At 45.3% G+C, this 23402-nt stretch overlaps 4 protein-coding genes and 1 long non-coding RNA gene across 8 annotated transcripts; 2 read left to right on the top strand and 3 right to left on the bottom strand.

The window, feature by feature from the left end:
• Nucleotides 1–272: 272 nt before the first annotated feature.
• rbmx2 (RNA binding motif protein X-linked 2) lies at nucleotides 273–6342 on the bottom strand. Of its 2 annotated transcripts, XM_089017824.1 has the most exons (7): nucleotides 6300–6342; nucleotides 5527–5624; nucleotides 3352–3467; nucleotides 3226–3277; nucleotides 3019–3148; nucleotides 1949–2117; nucleotides 273–1170 (listed from the first exon to the last, which is right to left on the bottom strand). In XM_089017824.1, exons 2-7 carry the CDS (start codon nucleotides 5544–5546, stop codon nucleotides 860–862), a joined length of 798 nt encoding a protein of 265 aa, XP_088873950.1. In that variant the 5' UTR covers nucleotides 5547–5624; nucleotides 6300–6342; the 3' UTR covers nucleotides 273–859. The 2 variants fall into 2 exon arrangements, with proteins under 2 accessions (XP_088873950.1, XP_088873951.1); XM_089017825.1 differs by lacking the exons at nucleotides 5527–5624; nucleotides 6300–6342 and adding an exon at nucleotides 4338–4414.
• ap4m1 (adaptor related protein complex 4 subunit mu 1) lies at nucleotides 4663–11345 on the top strand. 2 transcript variants are annotated; one of them, XM_089017821.1, is made up of 16 exons: nucleotides 4663–4883; nucleotides 4959–5023; nucleotides 5534–5619; nucleotides 6252–6361; nucleotides 6428–6524; nucleotides 6813–6923; nucleotides 6996–7058; nucleotides 7447–7509; nucleotides 7584–7650; nucleotides 8112–8165; nucleotides 8240–8346; nucleotides 8424–8515; nucleotides 9380–9424; nucleotides 9619–9669; nucleotides 10053–10170; nucleotides 10461–11345. In XM_089017821.1, exons 2-16 carry the CDS (start codon nucleotides 4966–4968, stop codon nucleotides 10653–10655), a joined length of 1317 nt encoding a protein of 438 aa, XP_088873947.1. In that variant the 5' UTR covers nucleotides 4663–4883; nucleotides 4959–4965; the 3' UTR covers nucleotides 10656–11345. The 2 variants fall into 2 exon arrangements, with proteins under 2 accessions (XP_088873947.1, XP_088873946.1); XM_089017820.1 differs by having other exon boundaries at nucleotides 6813–7058.
• LOC148886909 (uncharacterized) lies at nucleotides 6948–14699 on the bottom strand. The gene is made up of 5 exons (XR_016117967.1): nucleotides 14561–14699; nucleotides 14306–14457; nucleotides 13318–13510; nucleotides 7431–7642; nucleotides 6948–7086 (listed from the first exon to the last, which is right to left on the bottom strand). It is a non-coding gene; the product is annotated as an uncharacterized LOC148886909 (long non-coding RNA).
• Nucleotides 11499–20221, top strand: LOC148886908 (arrestin red cell). Of its 2 annotated transcripts, none has more exons than XM_089017823.1 (16): nucleotides 11499–11822; nucleotides 13400–13430; nucleotides 14294–14354; nucleotides 14429–14473; nucleotides 14545–14642; nucleotides 14720–14818; nucleotides 14968–15027; nucleotides 15593–15660; nucleotides 15723–15858; nucleotides 16226–16310; nucleotides 17167–17239; nucleotides 17313–17450; nucleotides 17521–17604; nucleotides 17965–18041; nucleotides 18151–18205; nucleotides 18277–20221. In XM_089017823.1, exons 1-16 carry the CDS (start codon nucleotides 11800–11802, stop codon nucleotides 18362–18364), a joined length of 1221 nt encoding a protein of 406 aa, XP_088873949.1. In that variant the 5' UTR covers nucleotides 11499–11799; the 3' UTR covers nucleotides 18365–20221. The 2 variants fall into 2 exon arrangements, with proteins under 2 accessions (XP_088873949.1, XP_088873948.1); XM_089017822.1 differs by having other exon boundaries at nucleotides 11502–11822; nucleotides 18274–20221.
• taf9 (TAF9 RNA polymerase II, TATA box binding protein (TBP)-associated factor) lies at nucleotides 20204–23352 on the bottom strand. The gene is made up of 6 exons (XM_089017826.1): nucleotides 23261–23352; nucleotides 22041–22122; nucleotides 21825–21961; nucleotides 21460–21667; nucleotides 20558–20674; nucleotides 20204–20487 (listed from the first exon to the last, which is right to left on the bottom strand). The coding sequence occupies exons 1-6, from the start codon at nucleotides 23294–23296 to the stop codon at nucleotides 20327–20329; spliced, it is 741 nt and encodes a 246-aa protein (XP_088873952.1). The 5' UTR covers nucleotides 23297–23352; the 3' UTR covers nucleotides 20204–20326.
• Nucleotides 23353–23402: the final 50 nt, after the last annotated feature.

Genomic DNA, 23402 nt, shown 5'->3' with positions numbered 1-23402 from the left:
GTGCATTTCTGTGATTTAGCGTCCCAGTACCAGTATGCTAAATTTCTACGTGTGGCTAAGGGTGTTTCCGTGTTGTCTAAGCAACGGTCTCAAAGCAATAGAAGAGGTTGAAAAACTTTTGTTGATTTGGATGAACGAAAAGCAGCTAGCAGGGGACAGTGTGAGTGAGGGTATTATCGCCGAGAAAGCACAGCAACTTCACTCAGATATCATCAAAAGGCAACTTATCAACGACCATCACAAAGGTAAAAAAAAACTACTTGATTATACAGTACAGTTTATTTCTTTCATTACAATACAGTAGCACATTTATTATACATACAATGAGGTCTATTTGTGTAGTTTGAAGGCTTATTTGGGTGAAAATTGTGTTTTATGGAAACCGGGGAACGGATTATTCTCATTTTTAATGGTTTCTTATGGGAAATAAATGTTTGGAAGACACACTTTTCGCATTAAACACACTTTCTGGGAACCAAATAAGTTTGTGAGCTGAGGTATCACTGTACTGTAATTTTTTTTCTATTACAACACAATTTAATGATTTCATGTTTTTTATTTTTCCGTTTAAAGCACAGCGGTTAGCGTTGAAACGGCGGCTCATGTTGGAGTGGGAATCGCTGAAAAGGAAGACGACAATGCAATCGTGATGCTAATCCTCCTCCTTCTTCTTGGCCAACGTTAGTGGCCAGTCAAGGTTAATTACATCGGGGCGGGACTTTCTGTATTCAGTTCCAAAAACCAGAAAGTCTGAGAAAAATATGACCCCTGACCCCCCCAAAAAGATAAATTGTGTTTGTCCAACGTATTTAAAAAAAAAAAAAGAAGATTGCAGAAATCCCTGACAAGTCACTTAAGGTCACCTTCTGGATCTCTCATGTCTTCTCTCGGAATCTCCCCGTCTTTTCTCCTCATGTCCTTTTCTCCGATGGTCATCGCCGTCGTGGTCCCGCCGTGGTCTCCATTCGTCCCTGTGGACCGGCGCCCTCCTCTGGTCATATTTGTCATAGGCGGCGTCTTCTTTTTCTTCTTTTACTCTCACGGGAGCAGGAGGAGGTGAAGCAGAAGATGACGACGATGATGAGGAGGATGAGGATGACGACGCTCGGCTAGCTTTCTTCTTCTCTTTCCTTTTCTCCTTCTTCTCTTTCTTCTTCTTCTCTTTCTTATCTACAAGAGGAGGGTTGAGAGTCGTGTCAAACACACACACACACACAATCACGCACATCGAGAAGTTTTATAATAATAATAATAGTAACTCAAACAGATAGAAAGCTAGCTCGCAAGCTAATAGATAGCTAATAGCTAGCTATCTATCTATTAGTCATCTATTAGCTAGCTAGCTAACTTGATCTATTTGAGTTATTCCCGGTCGACGGAGTCACCGTCGCTGGCTACCTAGCTAGCCATCTATTTGCTATCTATTTGCCGTCTAACTAGCGAGCTATCTAGCGATCTATTAGTTATCTATTAGCAAACGAGCTAACTTGATCTATTTGAGTTATTCCCGGTTGAGTAACTGGCCATCTATTTGCTATCTATTAGCTGTCTAACTAGCTAGCTATCTATTAGCTATATATTAGGTAACCTTTCTATCTATTTGAGTTACTTCCGGGATAAGTGTGTGGCTGCCGCTGCTCACCCACGGAAAAACTGATCCTGTGACTGTAAAGTGACCTTGAGAATTTTGAAAGGCGCTGATAAATGAAATGTATTATTATTATAATAGCTAGATAGATAGCCAGCGAGCCAGCTAGATAGCAAAGAGAGAGCTAGCTAGATAGCTAGATAGATAGTAAATAGAGAGCTAGCTAGCTCGATTGCTAATAGTCTATAGCGCTTTAACAACAGCTAAAGCTTGAATGAAGCGCTAACATTATAAAAAGGGAAATGCTGCCCCCTTGAGGAAGGGGAAAAACATTGCCAGAGGCTATGGCCAGCGCTTAACCTTTCTTGCTCTTCTTTACGGCATCGTTTTGCGGCGAAGAGTTGGACGAGGAAGCCGGCGGCGCGCATCCTTCCTCCCTCAGTCGCCGCGTCACGTCATCGATATCTTCGTGGTCTTTGGGGGGGCGGTAGTCCCGGACGTGGTCCACGCGGATGGTGCGACCTTTGATCTGGCGTGGTAGCACAAAGTACGCGAGAGTACAGTGATACCTCAGCTCACAAACTTGATTGGGTCCCAGAAAGTGTGTGTAAGGCGAAAAGTGCCTTCCAAACATTAATTTCTCATAGGAAACCATTAAAATGACAAGAATCCGTTCCCAGGTCCCCATAAAATATACATTTCTACTGAATAAGCCATAAAAGTACACTGAATAGGCCTTATTTTATGTATCATAAATGTACTGTCATGAAAGAAATGAACTGTACCATATAATAAAGTCATTTTATTTACCTTTGTGATGGTAGTTGTCAATGGACGACAAACTTCCAGGTCTTGATGATATCCGAGTGAAGTTGCCGTACTTTCTCTGCGATAATACCTGCACTCACACTGTCCCCTGCTAGCTGCTTTTCATTCATCCAAATCAACAGAGGTTTTTCAATCTCTTCTACACCCTTAGCCACACGTAGCAATGGTCGACTTAGCATACTAGTACTGGGACGCCAAGTCACACTAACGCAACGTTGTTGGTGTTTTTTGATGATCTCCTTCTGCTCGACCGTCATTTTCTTTTGTGTCTTCTTAGGCTTAACACTAGCCTGTAGTGGGGTCTTTTTCGGTCCCATTATAGCAAAAGTACTCCACTCGATAACAAACCACATCTCCACTCAAAGAAAGGGGGTGTGGAAAACTAGTCCGCCAGCCACCGTGGCGCCGCGTGGTTTGGTTCATCGGCCGAAAACTAGTTCGTTAGCCAAGACTAAAATTTAATGTTCGTGAGTTAAAGCGTTCGTAAACTGAGGTATCACTGTAATCTTGATTGTCAAATTTGTACAAATTAATTGGCTAATCGTGATAACGGGCAATTTTATTTTTCTCTTTATATCCCAAGAATAACTTTGTGGTCTCACCTTGATGCCATTGAAATTGTCCACGGCTAAAATGGTGCTCCTCTGGTCCTCGTAACACAGGAAGCAGAAGCCTTTGGACTTGCCCGTCTTCTTGTCTCGCACCAGATTGATGTTGACGACCTCGCCGTACCTGACGGGACAAAACAGTCCAAGTGTGTCCCTGAATCTTAAAAAACAATCCCACGAGACAACGTGTGACGGACGTACTGCGAAAAGACGCAGATGATGTCGCCTTCGCTTAGCTCGTAAGGGAAACCTCCTGCAGGGGGAAAAGGAAGACTGTGAACCCGACATGTTATTTCTTCCTCATCGTCGCCATTTTGTTTGTCTTACCTATGAATACCCAAGCGCTGTCTTTGTACTCGCTGTGCCATGAAGCCTTCTCGTTGATGCCCAGGTTAGCTTCCCTCTCATTGAGCTCATTGATAAGCTTCACCTTGGTCAACGGACTGACACAAATACACAAAATAATCATAAAATACACACATGGATACCCCCAACAATTTATAGGTACGCTACAGTTCGCTAGATTGTTTCTGTCCAGTGAAGTGAGCGCACTCTGTACTCGCAGCAATATATCATTGCATTTTTGTGAAGTACGTCATGGTTTTTGGTGGTATTTTCCAAGATATGCAGCTTATGATGACTTATTACACGTTTCCCTCCATGCTGGTTCTAGAAATTTCCCAATACGACAACGAGAAACGGGGGAAAAAATGGATTGAAGTTGACGCTATATTTGCTAACACTACAGTTTATAAAGGTGAGTGAATTGTATTCTTATAACGCATAGAAGTAGTATAATATATATTTTTTCTCCATAACTGCCAAGTTTCAAGCAAAAAGAATCACTAGCATATATATATTTCTAGAGCTGGCAATTATCCAGTATTCAGTGACAGCCATTTTGGATTTCGGATTAAAATCTGCCTGCATTCCATCGTTGATATTTGCTAATCTGACGCTTATTGAAACATTTTGCCACATGCCTACGAAAGTACTTCCACTTCGCTATTCTTGTTAGGATTATTTTAGCTACGTTTCGAGGCAACAAAATTGACGAAAAACTAGTGGGCGATACATGCAGAACTCCAAAATGATTATCAAACTCTTTATTAATGATTTATCGCAACACTGCTGTGACATTTTAGGAGGGTGCTATTCATAATTCGACTGTTAGCTTCGGCAAGGCCGGTAAATAGGAGAACGGGTGACCATAAAAAGCGACAAAAAAAGGTCAACAAACACGAAACACGAACACATAGCTATTCAAAAATAATTAATATTAATTTCAGAAAACAGGAATCGTATGAACTCACTTCATTGTAAAAAGTGGTTGGTGTTATCTCCGGAGGTAAAAGGGGGGGAAAAGACTTCCGGGTCAAGGTTCCTGCTTGTAGCGCCACCTGCTGATTGGAGGTCTGTTATTACCGTTTACGTTTTCCAATTCTATACACTTTGAAACCTCAACATACGCGTTGGTTGCAATATAATGTGGAAAAAATATAAAAATATAGCTTCGTTTATGATAAATTGACACTTAAACTCATTCAGCGAAATAAAAAAGGAAATAAAAGCGCGTGGTCCGCCTGCTCGGTAGGGGGTGCTATGCACTGGGACGACAAAGCACTTTGTCAACAAGCTCGAAGATACGTTTATTACCATTCGCTTTGGAAATTGCTTACTTGAGTTCGTATTTGGACTTTTCTTAAAATCGGATATTCCTCGAAATATGAACTAATGCTTATGTTAAAATAATAATATAGTGTAAAAATTATTGACGCGTCGTTTAAAACCAAAGTGTGATCCAATGGCATGACGTAATTTCATTGGAAGAGTCGATTTTTTGGACGAGTCTGAAATCGGTAAGTAAAGCACGCAAACCGATGGAGATAAACATTTCATTTATGCTGTTTTATTTATTTCTTGTTGTGTTTCAGTCCAAGGATGATTGCCCAGGTCTTTATTTTGTCATCGAAAGGCGACCGCCTCATCTATAAAGACTGTATCCTTCAAAACAGGGGGATGTGACTAACATTGTCAATAATAATCCATCACACATTTCTAATACCGTATTAAAGTGCATTTAAATAGCTTTCAAATGATGTATAGATTATTGTTCTATGACAAATAAGGCAATTTTCGTTTTGTTAAAACAATGAAAATCTGTGACGGAGTTTTTTATTACAGTTCAGCTTGGAAAATACCACAAAAAACGATGACGTACTTCACAAAAATGCAATGATATACGACTGCGAGTACAGAGTGCTTTCAGTTCATCGGACAGAAACAATGGCGGTGGAATATAGCTCACTGTAGCGCAGCTACATTCTGTTGAAGTATTTCAAGTTTCTGATCCATTTATGTCCCTATTGGACTCTGGGTGTGAGGATGGGGGGTGGGCGTGACCCTCGATTGGTTGCCAGCCAATCGCAGGGCACAAACCAAGGACCAACCAAACAAAATTGACTGTTTTATTCACATTTGTGGACTTTACTAAACACCCACCCGACAGTCCGGGGAGACATCGGGAGCGACGCCGTTGGCCTTTTTTATGACAAAGTGACTGCGCTGCCTGGAGACCAACCTCCCGTCGTCATGGTAACCTGCAGCAAGAATAATCATAATAATCCATTTGATTTCTAAGCGCCTTTCAAAACTCTCAAGGTCACTTTACAGTCACAGGATCGGTTTTTCTGCGGGTGAGCAGTGGCAGCGTTCACTCAACCGGGAAGTTACTCAAATAGATAGAAAGCTAGCTAGCTAGCTAGCCAATGGATAGCCAACAGATACCTAGCTAGATAGCACACAAGTACATTATTTTTGTCTTCACTTTGAAAACAATAAGTGCGCCTTATAGCTATCTGGCTAGCTATTTAGCTGGCTATTTATAGGCTATCTGTTAGCTAGCTAGCTAGCTTACTATATATTTGAGTTACTTCTGGGTTGAGTGGACGCTGGTGCATGTGGCTGCCACTGCTCTTGCGTAAAAAAACGATCTTGTGACTGTAAGGTGACCTTGAAAGTTTTGAAAGGTGCTTAGAAATTAAATGTATTATTATTATTATTATTATTTCAAAACTCTCGAGGTCACAGGATACGTTTTTCTGCGGGTGAGCAGCTGCGGCCCGCGTTCATTCAACCCGGAAGTAACTCAAATAGATAGAAAGCTAGCTAGCAGTGTGTGTGTGCGTGCGTTGACTCGAGTTTCACTTGCGTCTCTTGTCCCCCAGACGCACAAAAACATCCATTTTGTGCACGTGTGGCAAGGTGGACTGTACCTGGTCGCCACCACCACCGCGGCGGATTCCTCCCCATTCGCCATGGTGGAATTCCTCAACAGGTGCGGCACATCGCCATGGTAACCGTGGCGCAGGAAGTGATGTCGTGCGTGCGCGCGTCGTAACAGGTTGGCTGCGCTCATCAAAGATTACTGCGGTTCTCTGTCGGAGAAGACGGTGCAGATGAACTTTGCCCTCATCTATGAACTTCTGGATGAGATGCTGGTGTGACACACACACACACACACACACATACATCTATCTAGCAATCAATATAGCAATCTACCTACCTACCAACCTATCTATCGATCTATCTCTACCTCTCTAGCAATCTATCTATCTTTTTACCTACCTACCTACGTAGTTATCTATCAATCTTACAGATCAATAGATAGGTAGATATACAAAGTGAAGTTCATCTTTACGTTGTGCTTTCACAACAGCTATTAGAAAAACTAAAAGCTAACATGAAATATTGCGTAATATCACGTCCAAAGTTGTCTTTGTTTTCAGGATTACGGCTACGTCCAGTCCACGTCATGCGACGTCTTGAAGAACTTCATCCAGACGGAGGCGCTGTCTTCGCGACCCTTCACTTTATTGGACCTCGCCAACGTGGGGCTGGTGCGAGGCCGCCGTCATACGTGTCGCCCTCGTGACCTCCTCCGTGACCTTTGTGTTCTTCTCCCGCCGCAGTTCGGAGCCGACACCCAACAGAACAAAGTGGCGCCCAGTTCTGCCGCCACCAGGCCACTCCAGGTACTGCATGGCGTCAACTCCACAAGCACTTTCACAAATGGAAAGATTTAATAATAATAATAATCCATTTCATTTATAAGCGCCTTTCAAAACTCTCAAGGGCACTTTACAGTCACGGGATCGGTTATTTTGTGGGCGAGCGGCGGCAGCCGCACGCGCTAGCGTTCACTCAACCCGGAATAACTCAGATAGAAATCTAGCTTGCTAATAGGTAGCTGATAGCTGGCTAACCAGCTATGTAGCTAATAGATAGCTAGCTAGGTAGCTAACGAGCTGGATAGATAGCTACTAGCCAGCTAGCTCGATAGCTAATAGATAGCAAATAAAGTGCTCGCTAGGTAGCCATTTTAAAATTTAAAATGGCAGCCATACCTCCGTGTGTGTCCAGGGAGGGAAAAGTGAGATCTTTGTGGACGTGATGGAGAGGATGTCGGTTGTCATGAGCACCAACGTGAGTCGGATCGGCGCTGCGGCGGAGGCGGGACTTGAACGGGTGTACGGGTCCACTGAGTGGGCTGTGTGCAGGGTGTCCTTATGAAGGCGGAGGTGGAAGGGGAGGTCAAGGTCAAGTGCTTCCTGCCCAGCTGCTCGGGTGAGTGGAGGGACAAAATACGAGAGAGAAGGTCAAAAATGTTTTTGTTGGTTGAAAACTCACTCAACCCGAAAGTAACTCAAACAGATAGAAAGCTAACTCGCTAGCTAATTGATAGCGACTAATAATAATGATCATACATTTGATTTCTAAGTACCTTTCAAAACTCTAAAGGTCACTTTAGTTTTTTTTCCTGCGGGTGAGCAGCGGCAGCCACACGCGCCAGCGTTCACTCAACCCAGAAGTAACTCAAATAGATAGCGAGCTACCTAGCGAATAGATAGCTAATAGCTAGTGAATAGATCGTTAACAGCTACGGAATAGATAGCTATTAGCTAGCGAATGGATAGCTAATACTGGCGATTGGCGGCCGGGGTGGCCTTGACTCGGTTCGGGGGGGTCTCTTTGGTTTTTTGTAACATTCGGCGGGGGTCCCCCTCACACCACGTTGCTCTTCGCAGAGATTCGCATCGGCCTCAACGAGGACTTGAGCATCGGCGGCTCACATCTCGCAGGTCAGCCATCCCTGACCACCTTTCAAAATAAAAGCACGGAGCCAAGCGCGCTGACCCAATTTCTCCGGGACCAGCTTACGGCTCGGGGGTCCGCGTGGACGAGTGCAGCTTCCACCCGGCCGTCCGATTGGACGACTTTGAGGCTCACCGCATCCTGCGACTAAGCCCCGGTCAGGGGGAGGTAAGCCCTTCCCCACCAACCCAACACTCACGCGTGATTGGCCTCAACGTGTTGACCTTTGACCCGTGCTCCGAAAGCAAAGCATCATGCAATACCGACTGGCCGACCGACTCCCCTTGGCCCCGCCCTTCCGACTCTTTCCCGCCATTGAGAAGGACGCCGCAGGAAGGTAACCGTGATGATGAGTCATGACCTTGACCCAAATAATAATAATAATACATTTAATTTCAAAGCGCCTTTCAAAACTCTCAAGGTCACTTTACAGTGACGGGATATTTTTTTCTGTGGGTGAGCAGCGGCAGCCACACGTGCCAGCGTTCACTCAACCTGGAAGTATCAGAATCAGAATACCTTTATTCGTCCCGCAATGGGGAAATTTGCAGTCCACAGCAGCAATTGAAGAGGGATGGGGTTGGGGTGGGAGTGAAAGGATAGAAACAAGATATTCTAACTCAAGTAAGTAACTCAAATAGATAGAGAGCTAGCTAGCTATCTAATAGATACAGTAATAATAATAATACATTTCATTTCTAAGCGCCTTTCAAAACTCTCAACGTCACTTAACAGTCACTAATACATAGCTATATAGCCAGCTAGATAGCTAAATGATAGCGAGCGAGTCAGCTAGACAGCTGATAGCTAATAGATAGCAAATAGATAGTTAGGTAGCTAGCTAGCTAATAGATACAGTAATAATAATAATAACAATAATGATGCATTTCATTTCTAAGCGCCTTTCGAAACTCTCAAGGTCACTTTACAGTAACGGGATACATATTTCTGTGGGTGAGCAGCGGCAGCCACACGCGCCAGCGTTCACTCAACCTAGCTAGCTAATAGAGAGCTAGCCAGCAAGCTAGACCGCTGATAGATAAGATAGCCAGCCAACTAGAGCGCTTGTTGTTGGCTAACAGATAGCAAATAGATAGCTAGGTAGGTAGCTCGATAGCTAGCCCGACTGTCATAATTTATGATGTAAAAGGAACCCTAACATGAATTGTTTTTACTCATGTTTGTCTCGTTTGTCTTGCAGGCTGCTAATGTTCTTCAAGCTACGCTGCGACCTGCCCCCAAAAAGGTCACACTTCCTGTCACATGACATCAACACGCATGCACACGAGTCAAATGCGACCTCACTCGCATATGCAACCCCGATCTACACGTGGACACGCATGCATGCTAACATGCACACGCGCACACTAACACGCATGTTGACACGTCGGAATTTTGTGCGACCAATCGTGATCTGAGACGGTTGTTTTGTTCTTGCAGCTCGGCAGTCAACGTGAGCGCCGACATCCGCGTGCCCAACGGTGTCGTCAGGTAAGCGAATTTGTATAGCTAAATAGCCAGCCAGATAGCTAATAGATAGCCAGCTAGGGAGCATTTTTAACTAGCGGTTTTCGTTCAAATAATGAAAATGTTTAAAAATTAGATAGCAAATAGAGATTGAGATAGCTAGATAGATAGCCAGATAGATAGCAAATAGAGCACTTCCTAGCAGCTAGATAGCAAATAGCGATCGAGCAAGATAGATAGATAGCTAGCCAGCTAGATAGCAAATAAGGGGCTAGCTAGCCGCTAGATAGCAGATAGCTAAAAGATAGCAAATAGTGATCTAGGTAGACAGCTAGATAGCTAGCTACATAGTCAGATAGCTAGCTAGCTGAAATGAGCAACATGGTAATCATGCCACTTCCTGTCAGTTTGTCGCAGGAACTCAGCAGTCCTGATCAGAGCGCCGAGCTGCAGGCGCAAAACCGAGCCGTGATCTGGAAAGTTCCGCGCTTCCCCAGGGGAACGCAGCTCTCCGCCATTTTCAAGGTACGCCAAAAATCAATCAATACGAGCCGATGATACGCTCACGTAAAAATACAGCTAACATCCGACTTACGACCAGCTCGACTTACGACCACGACCTCCAGACCCTATTTTTTTAACATTTTAAGAGGGGGAGTTTGCGAGTCATTTAGCCTCCGAGGCTCTAGTCAACATTTTGAATGGATTTCGACTTACGACCATTTCAACTTACGACCGTTTGGTCGGCACAGAACTCAGTCGTAAGTCGAATATTACCTATATTTGAGGCATCTGAATCGTGCTTTTCTCCCCAGCTGGACATTCCCGCCCTAAGCTCCGCCTCCATGATGGAGGTGGGTCCCGTATGTTTGACCTTTGAGTTGCCAAAGGTCACGGCGAGCGGCCTCCACGTTCGTTTCCTGCGCCTGGTGCCAACGCAACATCGCGGCCCCATCCAGCGTTGGGTGCGCTACGTCACACACTCGGACTCGTACGCAATCCGCATCTGAGGCGGCGGGCGGAAGCGTATTTGATGATGACATCATCAGATGATGTCATCGCGATTACAAACAAACATTCTGCTCCAAATGACTTTGTTTACTTTTTAAAAGCCAATAAAAAACGGGACAATCCTCCTTGTCATGGGCACTACACTACACAGTACTTCACCACCAGTGGTCGGCCGCCAGGGCCTGCAAGGCCTTCTCTGCTGTCCTAAAAATATTGGAATCATAGACTAATGTGAATTGAAATGTATTATTATTATTGTATTTTGTACACAAATTGTTATGAAATCATTCAAAATTATCTTCCAGCTTCCTTTTCCCCGATTGTCCCGCTTCCTGATGTGTCTTTTCGTATTGAAGCATTGAACCAATTGCATTTCGGCCATCATTTGTGACCCGGGATCAAAAATGGACCTGGGCGCCTTCACGATTCATTTCAATCTAGAACTGCTTCATGTCACAAAGATGGTACAGCAAGTGCTGACAAAGGAATGATTGTGTTGTCACATTATTTGTTATTTTTGTTGTTTGACTTCAAGATGGCTGCCGCGAGAATTGCTGCCTTTCCAGCAGCTCCCGTATTCTGTTTTTCTACTTCTTCCTATCCTTTCGTCTTCCTTTCATAACTTTGCTGCTGTGAAATGTAAATGTCTCCACTGCGAGACGAATAAAGGTACAGTACATTCAATCCAATCAGGGGAAGGAAGAACGATTGTTTTGAGATACAAGCTCGTTCACGAAACATATCCGAGTCGTATCTCGAAATACTGCCGCACGCGCACGCAAATTCGTCACGGAGACGTCGCGTGCGCGCGTGCGTTCGACGCAACGTGATCATCCGCAGCCAGGGCGGGCACGCACGCGCACACACGCACGCGCACAGCATCCGCAAAGGAAGCAAAGCAAAATAAACGCAGCAAACCCTCGCGGAAGTGTCGGCGAGCTAAGGCGGCGCTACGCCAAATTAGCATACCCGCTGAAGCGGTTCGCCGAGGCGGATGGAAGGTTGAACGCCGCCCGCTGGCACCTCCCCCCTCCCCCTCTCGTCAAAAAAACAACAACGCCGATATCAACCGAGTCTTGGATACCGGCGACCGAGTCCCGGTTCGCCTCTTGCGGCCTTTGTTGACGTCCGCCAGCCGCGGAGATGGGCGACAAGGCGGGTACGAGGTGAGCGAGCGAGCAGGCGGGCGGGCGGGCGGCTAGCTTCCGTTGGCTAGTTAGCATCGAATCGCTATGCCCTGGCGGCCATTTGCGCGTCTTTGTCGTGACCTTTTTTTTTTTGATTGAACGACGCTGTCGCTAGTCATGGCTTTTTTAATTTGTGTATATGTTTTTTGTTTGTATTTTTAGCGGGGTTCGGCGGAGGGGTCGAGCGGCGAGGCAGGCGCACCAGGGTGGGGTTAACTCGCGGGCTAGCTGCGAGCCTCAAATGGGTCTTCGTGTTGGTTTTTTTTTTTCGTCGTTGTCGTCGCAATTATCGTACAATGTTTTTTTTTCGCTATTCAAGGTCGTTAAACGGAAATACGCGGTGCGGTTTTTCAACGTCGTTCTTGTTCTGATCCAAGACGCGTTTTTGGAAGCGAGGTGGATGTTGAACAACATCTGTCATTTTTTTCAGCCAAGTCAAAATAAAGCGAAACCAAAATGTTGCTTTCTTTCTTAGCGTTCTTCTTCTTAACGTCGACTAACGACATTTTCCCAAAACGAGCTGGAAAATGTTGCCTTTTTATCAGGATGTGATATAATTTTTCAATAATAATTCATCACATACGAATTTTCGAATACCATATTAAAGTGCATTTAAATAGCTGTCAAATGATGGATAGATTATTGTTCTCTGACAAATAAGGAAATTAATTTTCTGCCTGTAATGACACAGTTAAAACAATGAAAATCTGTGACAGAGTGCGTTATTACAGTTTAAACTATAATTTTCTTATTTTTTTTGGCAGATCTTAACGAGTTAGGTACCACTGGAAAGTGTTTGAAATTCTAAACAGGAACAGAAAACTAGCTATATAGCTAACAGATACAAAGCTAGATAGCTTGCGACCGAGCTGTATAGCCAGCTAGCCAGTTAATAAATAGCAAATAGCTAGAGTTTACTTGATGTTTGGATGAAAAAGGACTAAAAGGTAGCTAGATATTTGATGTTTATTAGCTGGCTTGCTGGCTATATAAATGGCTTGCAAGCTATCTAGCTGTGTAACTGTTAGCTATATAGCTAGCTAACTTTCTAGCTAGCTATTAGCCAGAACTATATATCATTGCAAAATGATATGAGTGCACTCGGTTCATTGGACAGAAACAATGGCGGTGGAATAGAGCCAACTAGCGTAGCTACTTTTTTAGCTGTGCTCATTTGCAGACATTTTTTTTCTCCAGACGATCGTAGGGACACCCGACGGCGTGTTTGCTCTTTTAATATTTGTTTTTTTACGTCGGTCTTATTACAATGTCAATAACAATTATTACATAAAAAGATGTGTTGTGACACTTCTGCTTTGACACGAAGCTACTTCCTGTTTAACGCGAGAAAGGAAGCGATTGGTCGCCCATCCCCAACAACCCCCCGAGTCAAAAAGTGACTTCCCGTTTCAAGTAAAAGCCATCCTATTAGCTAGCGGCTAGGCTACAATTCCGCGCAGGCACATCTACTCACCTGATGTTGCGACTTCCTGTTTCTTTGGGACACTTCCTGTCCAATGACCAGGCACTGATTCTTCTTTTTCGTCCTCTTTTAGAGTCTTCAAGAAATCCAGTCCCAACTGTAAGGTGAGTCGAAGCTTACTTAGAACCGGGTTTGTAGAAGGGAATTTGTTGGTTCTCTGGTCTCCGTGAGGTTCTCCGTGAGGCTGTAGATGGACATTTTTGGATTGGATGAGATTGGATGTCCCTTTATTCGTCTCCCAGTGGAGACATTGACATTTCACAGCAGCAAAGTGATGAAAGGAAGAAGAATAACAAAATACAGGAGCTGCTGGAAAGGAAGCCACTCTCGCGGTGGCCATCTTGAAGTTAAAAAAAACAAACAAAAAAAAACGGAATAAATAATATGACAACACAAAGACACAGACAGTCATTCATTCTTCAGCATTTGCTGTACCTTCTTTGTCACATGAAGCAGTTCTCGATGAAAGAGGAGAATATTAATCCATTTGATTTCTAAGCGCCTTTCAAAACTCTCAAGGTCACTTTATAGTCACAGGATTAAGTTTTTCTGTGGGAGAGCAGCTGCAGCTACACGCGCCAGCGTTCGCTCACCCTGAAAGTTACTCAAATAGATAGAAACCTAGCTAGCTAGCTCGCTAATAGATAGCCAATAGCTAGCTAGACAGCTAATAGCAGCTAGCTAGACAGCTAATATGTTTCCTGACTCAATTAGCTAGCTAGCCAGCCATATAGCTAATAGGTAGCCAGCTAGATAGCTAATAGCCAGCTAGCTAGCTAGTAATAATAATCCATTTGATTTCTAAGCACCTTTCAAAACTTTCAATTTCACTTTACAGTCACAGGATAGGATCGAAGCGTCCTTTTCAGCAGTGGATCAGGAAGGTTATGGGGGAATGTGCACGTTTACTACAAGCTAAATGTTGAAAGCAAACGTGCAGTTTTTGAATGCGTTCTAATGTGGGCAGGTGACGGTCTACCTGGGCAAGCGGGACTTTGTGGACCACCTGGACCACGTGGATCCAGTCGGTGAGTCCCACGCGCCGTCACGTGACCTCCCCTCGCGCCTGTCGCTCGTCACCATTTTGTCTCCTTGCGGACAGACGGCGTCATCCTGGTGGATCCCGAGTACCTGAAGGACAGGAAAGGTAGGACGCCATTTTGTCATGGGTCTTCCTCGCCGTCAGCCGACGCTTCCCGCCTTTTCCCTCGCGTGCAGTTTTCGTCACGCTGACCTGCGCCTTCCGCTATGGCCGCGAGGACTTGGACGTGCTGGGTCTGTCCTTCCGCAAGGACCTCTACATCTCCACCTTCCAGGTCGTCGCCATTTGGCTCGCACTCGCCGGTCCTAGATCCGCCTGGCTGACGTGACGTGATGTCACTTCCTGTTGCAGGCCTTCCCGCCCGTCCCCGAAGAGCGCAAAGCCAACAGTCGTCTTCAGGAGCGACTCCTCAAGAAGTTGGGCCAGCATGCCCATCCCTTCTACTTCACTGTGAGTGGACACAAACACAAACACGTACACACAAATGTGAAGGTGTCACACACAGTGTGTGTGTGTGTGTGTGTGTGTGTGTGTGTGTGTGTGTGTGTGTGTGTGTGTGTGTGTGTGTGTGTGTGTGTGTGTGTGTGTGTGTGTTGTAGATCCCCCAGAACCTCCCGTGTTCCGTCACGCTGCAGCCCGGACCCGAAGACACCGGCAAGGTAAATGTGACAAGGTCAAGAGGTCACTTCATGAGGTGAAGATGGTGGCATCACAAGTGGGCGGGGCATCGGAGGCTTTATTATTATTATTATTATTCAGCTGTTGTTAAAGCACTATATATAGCTATCTACCTGGCTAACTTTCTATCTATCTATCTGAGTTACTTCCGCTGCTCAGCGGCAGCCACACGCGCAAGCGTTCACGCAACCCGGAATAACTAGATATATAGAATAGATAGAAGGCTAGCTAGCTAATAGATAACTATCTAGATAGCAATTAAGCCAATAGATTGCTAGCCAGCCAGCTAGATAGCCCCTGATCCAATGCTGAAAAGGACGCTTTGATCCTCTCCTCTTTCATCTAGAACTGCTTCATGTCACAAAGAGGGTACAGCACTCAACTCAAATATAAAGTTAGCTAGCTAGCTAGCTTATATATAGCTAGTTAGGTAGCCAGCTAGCTAGCAAATAGATAGTAAGCAAGCTAGGTAGCCACTCTGTCAATTCGCGGCGTTTGACTCGTTGTTTGAGATGACGCGGGTGTGGCTCTCGTGTGTGCGCGCAGGCGTGCGGGGTGGACTTTGAGATCCGAGCCTTCTGTGCCAAGAACATGGAGGAGAAGATCCACAAGAGGTGAGCGTTAAACCCCGCACCAACTTACTTTAAAAATGACTCCCCCGTCAACCTCTCCACAGGAACTCGGTGCGCCTGGTGATCCGCAAGGTGCAGTATGCCCCCGAGAAGGCGGGGCCTCAGCCCATGGTGGAAACCACTCGCAACTTCCTGATGTCAGACAGGTCGCTGCATTTGGAGGCTTCGCTGGACAAGGAGGTAATCATCATCATCATCATCATAATAATACATTGCATTTATAAGCGCCTTTCAAAACTCTCAAGGTCACTTTACAGTCACAGGATCAGTTTTTCTGTGGGTGAGCAGCGGCAGCCACATGCACCAGCGTTCACTCAACCCGGAATAACGCAGACAGATAAAACGTTAGCTAGCTAGCTAAAAGATAACTAATAGCTAGCTAATATATAGCAACTACACAGAAATGATTTAAATCAGCACTTTTTAAGGGGGTGGGTGGAGCCAGGTGTTTTTATAGAAAGTTAGCTAGCTAAGGTAAAATGCACACGTTTGGGGAAGTGTCGACTGACCGCTGCGTGTGTGTGTGTTTTTTTACTGACCCGTCTAGCTTTACTACCACGGCGAGCCCATCAGCGTCAACGTGCACGTGACCAACAACTCCACCAAGACCGTCAAGAGGGTCAAGATCTCAGGTCAGCCTGCACCTACACACCTAAAAATGTCTTTTGGACACTAGATTTCAAATATAGGTCACTTTTTTTAATACAATAAAAAAGGATTTAGCTCAGTGGTCATTTTTTGCTGCGGGCCACATTGTAGTTACGGCTTCCTCTCAAGGGCCGTTCTTAATTTGGGGAAAACATCAAGGATTTATTTATCATCTCCACATATTATATACATAGCACACAACAAAATAATGAATCACTAGTTTTCAAATCTGAAGTCAAGAAGAATGACTGTTATTGTGGTTTACATCCAAAAAAAGACATTTTGGTTCGTAATTTAGCAAGCATCATGGAATTTCACGTGCTTTCGCGGACGGCAAAAAATGATTTGGCCCCGTGGGCCTTGACTTTGACTCAAAACCTGTGCTTTAGTTGTATCCTAAAACGCAAAAAAAGCACAGCTATGAATTGATTCTGGTTCACTGTCTTGCTTTGTTTTGAACACATGTTAAAAAAAAACATCAAAAATATTTGTTATTATTTTCTAAAGTTTCGAGTCAACGCACAGAAAATGTTTATCTCACTTGGATGCAGTCGCCGAATTCTTTTTGTGCATCGACGCCAATTGCCATTTTTCTTTGCCAAGGCTTTGGCGTCATCTTGTGGCCATTTAGGGAATCGACATTCAATGCAAGTTGCTCAATGTTGATGCTGCGAAAACAAATGACAGGACACAGGTTAAAAAAAGGCAACATAGCAAATCTCAAAAAATAAACTAAATTATCAGTAAAGGGCGGGGGGGGGGGGGTGAAAAGGTCAAATCTGTGGCGGTATCGCCCGGTTCTACCTTGACCCCGTTTGTGCGTCCTTGTCCCCCCTCCAGTGCGTCAGTACGCCGACATCTGTTTGTTCAGCACGGCGCAGTACAAATGTCCCGTGGCGCAGCTGGAGGCCGAGTAAGTACCGCGTGAGGCCCCCCACCCGCAAACGCAACTTTGATTGACAGCTATGCTATGCTACGCGTGTTAGCGACCAGGTGTCGTCCAGCTCCACTTTCTGCAAAGTCTACACGCTGACGCCCACCCTGGACAAGAACCGCGAGAAGCGAGGCCTGGCGTTGGACGGCAAGCTCAAACACGAAGACACCAACCTGGCCTCGTCCACTATGTAACGTGCACATATGCCCCGCCCTCTTTCCCACGCCCCGCCCACTTGATACTAACGTGCGTTTTTTCAGTGTCAAGGACGTGACCAATAAGGAGGTGCTGGGCATCTTGGTGTCGTACAGGGTGAAAGTCAAGCTGGTGGTCTCGCGTGGAGGGTACGGTATCGCCGTGTGGGGGGCTAACTAAGTGAATAAGCTAGCTAGCTAGCCTTCTATTCGCTATGTCCTTGAGTTTTGAACGGCGCTTATAAATACAATGTATGATTATTAGTAGCTATCTATTTGAGTTACTTCTTGGCGCATGTGGCTGCCGCTGCTCACCCACAGAAACTTATCTTGCGCTTAGAAATGAAATGGATTATTATACTTCTATACTATACTATTATAAAATACACAAAATCAATTAAGCGAGTGAGGCAGAATCACAAAAGTTTGCATGTGAGAGTGAAGTAGTAGCGGCAAATAGTCGGGTGTGCGCTCATGCTCCGCCCCCTCCCGGGTGTTTATCGTTCACAGCGACGTGTCGGTGGAGCTGCCGTTCATCCTCATGCACCCCAAACCGCTCGAGCCCCCCGCGTCGCGCCCGCAGTCAGGTGAGTGCCCACCGGCACGCGCTAACTGGCTAACCGGGGTGTAGCGCGAGACCTCGCTAACCGGAGTCGCGCATGCTAACCGCTTGCGCGTTTGCCCCCCCCCCGTCAGCCGTGCCCGAGTCGGACCCGCCCATCGACACCAACCTGATCGAGTTTGACACCAAGTGAGTACCTGCTAAGACGTCTCGCCATTGACGCGTAGCGGCGGCGCCATAACGTTTCCTCTTTTCAGCAGCGTCTCCCAGGACGACGACTTTGTCTTTGAGGACTTCGCCCGCCTGCGCCTGAAAGGGGCGGTGGACGACAAAGACGAGGACTGCTAGGAGCGCCGCCTCCACGCACGCACGTCCGCGCGCACGCGCCGTATGCACGGGCGCGTTAACATTCCGGATGGCGAAATATCATCTGCCATCTTTTCCGCCTTTTATTTTGAAGGATCTTCACCAATGGGATTGGCGAGGGTCGTCCTTGCGTCTTGACAGCAAGTTCAGGTTTTCGCCGACTTTTTTTTTGCCACAACTGGTTGCCATTTTCTGGGGGAAGAAAAGGGGGGACAGTTCACAACCCGCATTTGCTGTCAGATGGACAAAACGTCTTTTACCATATTTATTCGAGTATAACGTGCAAAATTTTCGACCTTAAAAAAAACTTAAAAGTTTGGGTGCGCGTTATAAACGAGGCCTGGGAAAAGTTCTCATATACATTTAATGCTTCATCCCTTCCAGGGGGGGGGGCAGCATTTCCGTGGCTATTCTCGCCCTTCAGACCCTGATTGCGGCCATTCCTTTTTTGATTGTTGATTAGCATTTCTTTAGCTACGCTTCATTTCCTTTCCTCGCCCACACTGAAACACTAGTTAAGCATTGCTGTTTTGCACTGTTACCAATATCCAGAGTTTCCATTCAGTCTTCTTCAGACAGGTAACATCCAACTTACCGAGTTCCATTCCGACCAAATGGGTTGTAAGTCAAAACGGTCTTAAGTTAAAATCCATTCAAAATGTTGAATAGAGACTCTGGAGTTTGTGGTTCTCAGTCCAGGTGATCGCGAGTCGATCTGGTCGTAAGTCGGATGTTACCTGTATACGTATTGCATTATATTTTGGACAGCCGCTCCCATTTCAAGCTCATGTAACTCCAGACCCATATAATTTAGGAATTAACTTTTTTTTCTAATGAAAGAAGAGAGTTTGGTGCCAGGCGTAGAATTAAAATGTATAAAATAGGACCTGGAGGTCGTGGTCGTAAGTCAAGCCGGTCGCAAGTTGGATGTTACCTGTATTTTAATTGATATACTGTTACTGAGCCGAGAAAAAGTGAAACACCATTTTATACAGATTTTTAATTGAAAATTAGGGGTGCGCGTTATACTCGAATATATACAGTAATTGAGCTCACCGTGAAAACTCGCCTGTTAAACTGAAATCGCGGGTGAAACTCGAGGCGAATCGCGGCTCGGATTTGCTGTCGATCGTCAAAATAGCTTTCATTTTTTTTTTGTTGCCAATTGAAACTTTTGTCACACTGTCGATTAAAGGATGTAAACAAAAAATATATATGAAATTAGTTTTGAAATCCTTATTGAATGTCTACAATTGTTTTTTTTTTTTTTACCTGCGCAACAATGACGAACGACGGGGTCTTGTAAAAACCTAATTTTCAAAAAGTGTTGATACCTGAAAGGTGGGCTGTTGGGGCATCGCTCGCAGCATTCCTATTCCTGCGCATCCGCCGCCTCAGTTTCAAAAGTTCCCAAAAACAAACATTTGTTGAGTGCCATGATCCCATTCAGCCAGTTGCGAGTGTTTCCTGTGGCATCAAGTGCATCATGGGTAAAAAAAAAAAACCAAAACAAACAAAACACTTAAGCTCTTTTTTTTGCATCGTTTGCTTTGGATTTTTTTTGGCTTCCTGTAATGGTTAGCCACGCCCCAAAAGGGAAAGAGGCGGAGCATGTTCTTTACAGTACCGTGATTGGTCGTCGTTGTGGTTTTTTTTTTAAGTCGTGCATGTGCGCTGCTAACTTTATTTTTTTTTGCGATGTGCGCGTGATGTGTCAAAATGGTGTGCGCTAACGTTTCGCCACAAACAGGAAGTGACTTAAATGCTTGATTATAATCATTCACATGGTTTATTTTATTGGAAATTGTTTTTAGGATTAAAGATGGAAAAACAAGTCAATGTGTCGTGTATTCGGAAGTTTGTTTTGATGCGTTAGCATCGTAGCAGTTAGCATCACGCCAGCAATATTTGTGTGTTTGTGTGTGTGTGTCCTGTCGCGTATGGTCACATGGCGTCGTAGTCGTCGTCATCCTGGTGTTTCCTCTTGAGCGACTCGCTAGCGCCGGTGCTCTGCGCGGCCATGTTGGTAGTGATGAGGATGTTCTTGGAGCCAATCAGAGAAGAGTTGATGAGGACGCCGGAGGCAGCGGGTGCGCCGAGCGGCGCTGCAAGGAAAAGGACATTTTTTTTGATTGGTCGCCTGCGACGATGAAACGAATCAGGCGACTTACTTACCGCTTTTAGCGCCGGCGCTCTGCGAGGGAGGCGGGATCTGTACGGCGAACCTCTGACCCGCCAACGAAACCGGGGTTGTCGCCTTGCCGCCGCCCGACGACTGAACCGACGCGTTTCCTGCGAGGACGACGCGGCGGTGCGATTAGCCTCGTGCTAACGTGACCTTGCTCGGTTGAGTCATTCGACATACTAAATTTCGTTTAGGTATGCAACATTTAGCTTGTAGTAGACGTCCCTGATCCACTGCTGAAAAGGACGCTTTGATCCTTTCCTCTTCCATCTAGAATTGCTTCATGTCACAGAGAGGGTACAGCCAGTGTGTTTTTTAAATAATAATAGATTTCAAAACTCTCAATGTCACTTTTCAGTCACAGGATACGTTTTTTTCTGTGGGTGAGCAGCGGCGGCCACACGCGCCAGGGTTCACTCAACCCGGAAGTAACTCAAATTGATAGCAAGCTAGCTAGTGAATAAATAACTAATAGCTAGCCAATAGATAGCTAATAGCTAGCGAATAGATAGCAATAAGCACCTTTCAGAACTTGCAAATTGTTGGATATGTTTTTCTTTGGGTGAGCAGTAACGACGGATAAGAAAGCTAGCTCATTTTGACTTGATGGCGCCGCGAGCGCGGCTGCCTTTACAGCAGCTTCTGTATTTTGTTTTTCTACTTCTTTCTTTCTCTTCTTCCTTTCCATACTTTGCTTCTGTGAAATGTCAATTTCTCCACTGCCAGACGAATAAAGGTACATCCGTGCTAGCTCGATAGCTTTTCTCTCTATTTGAGTTAATTCCGGGTTGTTCCGGCTAGCTTATTATTATTATTATTCTAATCCAATATGGGCCACTAAACATTCCAAACAAAAGCGAAGATCGTCACGGCGGCGTGGGCGGGGACTAACCGAGCGTGGGCGTGGCCGGCCTGCCGGTTACGGCGCTGAGGCGCGGCGCCGATATCCTGCCGGCCGACGTGACTTTCTTGGGGAGAAACTTGAGGCGGTAGTTGGGGGCGGTCAGGCAGTAGCGGTCCGGGGGCAATCGGGGCCCCGTGTACGGCTTGATGAGGGGCAGCGGCGTCTGGTTCTTCTGCCGGGCCACTTCCAGCAAGAACTGAAAGACACGAAAAGCGGACTCGGTTAGCTAACCCGCAAACAAGGCGTCGGGTTTAGCCTAGCTAACCACGACCGCCTACATCGTGGCGCGGCGAGGTATGTAGCTAATAGATATACAGAGAGATAGATAGCTCGCCGGCCAAATGTTTCCTTACATCTCTGGGCGGCGGCGACGTGAACGACTGGTCCATCCGGCACTGAATGGCCAGTTTGATGTCGTCGGCATCCACGGTGGACTTCTTAGCGTGCGTGGCGTAGATTTTAGCATCCTCGATGATGCTCGTCACGTATCCTGACAAGAGCGCACGGCGTGGTCACGGTGGGGTTTAGGGCCTGGGGAGTGGGGGGTTTCGCTCATGGCGACCACTCACTGTACGTGAACTCCAACATTTGGTTGATGACCCGCGGCTCGTAGTCGGTCACGCCCATGTCCTTCAGGATCTGGATCATCACCTGCAGGGGAAACAAAGAAAACATTTGAAATTATCTCCTTCCCATGCATTATTTGTATCATCATTATTTCTATGAGATAGCTAGCTTTCTCTATTTTCTTTCGAGTTGAGTGAACGCTGGCGCGAGTGGCTGCCGCTGCTCACCCGCAGAAAAAACTCATCCTGTGACTAAATAAGAATAATAGATAGATAGCCAACAGATAGCTAACTAGCTAGCTAGATAGCCATATAACTAATAGATAGCCAGCTAGAGAGCTAGCGAGCCAGGCAGATAGCTCATAGTAGGCAAATTGATAGCCAGATAGGTAGCTAGCTAGAAAGCCAGGAAGTAATCATAATAATAAGCATCATAATAACCATAATAATAACAACTCTCAAGGGCACTTTACAGCCACAGGGTAAGTTTTTCTGTTGGTGAGCAGCGGCAGCCACATGACTCACCCCGTAATAACTCAAATAGATATGAAGTTACCTGGCTAGCTAATAGATAACCAACAGATAGCTAGCTAGATTCAACCCATATTCACATAAAGTGCTTTTTACATAAGTATTAAGTATTGGAGAAAACAATATGTATCAGGAATTACTTTTATATGTTTTTGTGTTCATTATTTTGCTTTGAGAGTTTTGAAAGGCGCTTAGAAGTCAAACGTATTATTATTATGATTATTATTTGAATTGTTTTGTTGATTTCGTCATTCGTAGTTTCTTATTGTACATCGTCTAAGAATTGTTTGGAATCGACGTGGTCATCTTTGAAATAATCATGGGAACACCTGAAAAATACATCGTTTTAGCTTGTATGATTCATTCAACGCGTATTCACTTTAAATGTATTATTATTATTACATACGGTACACGCAGTAGTACACATTTTAATTAAAAAAAAAATCTTGTTTGGCGAGGATGATTTGCCCGAACAACACCCAAGCAAACGCCGGTGCTAAATGAATACTAGCATACAGCATCTACCTGAGCCGATTGGTTAGCAGCAGCTAAGCTAACCAGACGCTATGCATTTTTATGAAGGGCTACGCTAATAAGCTAGTTGCGGCCCAGCCGACCAAGTTGCAACACTTAACGAGAAGCGCCCACCATCTTACAATCACCAAGAAACGCAAGAAAAGTTCCAAAGTTACCTGGGCGTCTTTGGGAATGCTTTTGGGAGCAGACATTTTGAATCTCTTCCTTGGACACCGTCTTCTGGACTCCGCGTCTTCTTCTACGCTGCGTCTTCTTCGACGCCACGTCTTCTTCTACGCTGTAGAGCAAGAGTTTCGT

Source organism: Hippocampus bargibanti, linkage group LG16 (assembly GCF_051943395.1).
Source record: "Hippocampus bargibanti isolate YZ-2025 linkage group LG16, ASM5194339v1, whole genome shotgun sequence".
Taxonomy (NCBI): domain Eukaryota; kingdom Metazoa; phylum Chordata; class Actinopteri; order Syngnathiformes; family Syngnathidae; genus Hippocampus; species Hippocampus bargibanti.
The sequence above is the reverse complement of the archived record's forward strand: the minus strand, read 5'-3'. Positions and strand labels throughout refer to the sequence as shown.

Bases quoted from the DNA above. Each gene is read 5' to 3' on its own strand.
- ap4m1 (XM_089017820.1), top strand. From the start codon at position 4,966: ATGATTGCCCAGGTCTTTATTTTGTCATCGAAAGGCGACCGCCTCATC. The intron at 5,024-5,533 runs GTATCCTTCAAA...CCCACCCGACAG, and splicing joins CCGCCTCATCTATAAAGACT to TCCGGGGAGACATCGGGAGC. The intron at 6,362-6,427 runs GTGCGGCACATC...GCGTCGTAACAG, and splicing joins ATGGTGGAATTCCTCAACAG to GTTGGCTGCGCTCATCAAAG.
- rbmx2 (XM_089017824.1), bottom strand. From the start codon at position 5,546: ATGTCTCCCCGGACTGTCGG. The intron at 3,468-5,526 runs GTGGGTGTTTAG...TATTTGTGTCAG, and splicing joins ATGTCTCCCCGGACTGTCGG to TCCGTTGACCAAGGTGAAGC. The intron at 2,118-3,018 runs GTGAGACCACAA...CTACCACGCCAG, and splicing joins ACAATTTCAATGGCATCAAG to ATCAAAGGTCGCACCATCCG.
- LOC148886908 (XM_089017822.1), top strand. From the start codon at position 11,800: ATGGGCGACAAGGCGGGTACGAG. The intron at 11,823-13,399 runs GTGAGCGAGCGA...GTCCTCTTTTAG, and splicing joins GGCGACAAGGCGGGTACGAG to AGTCTTCAAGAAATCCAGTC. The intron at 17,451-17,520 runs GTAACGTGCACA...GCGTTTTTTCAG, and splicing joins AACCTGGCCTCGTCCACTAT to TGTCAAGGACGTGACCAATA.
- taf9 (XM_089017826.1), bottom strand. From the start codon at position 23,296: ATGTCTGCTCCCAAAAGCATTCCCAAAGACGCCCAG. The intron at 21,668-21,824 runs GTAAGGAAACAT...CGTGTCTTTCAG, and splicing joins CGTCGCCGCCGCCCAGAGAT to TTCTTGCTGGAAGTGGCCCG. The intron at 20,675-21,459 runs GTTAGTCCCCGC...TCGTCCTCGCAG, and splicing joins GCCGGCCACGCCCACGCTCG to GAAACGCGTCGGTTCAGTCG.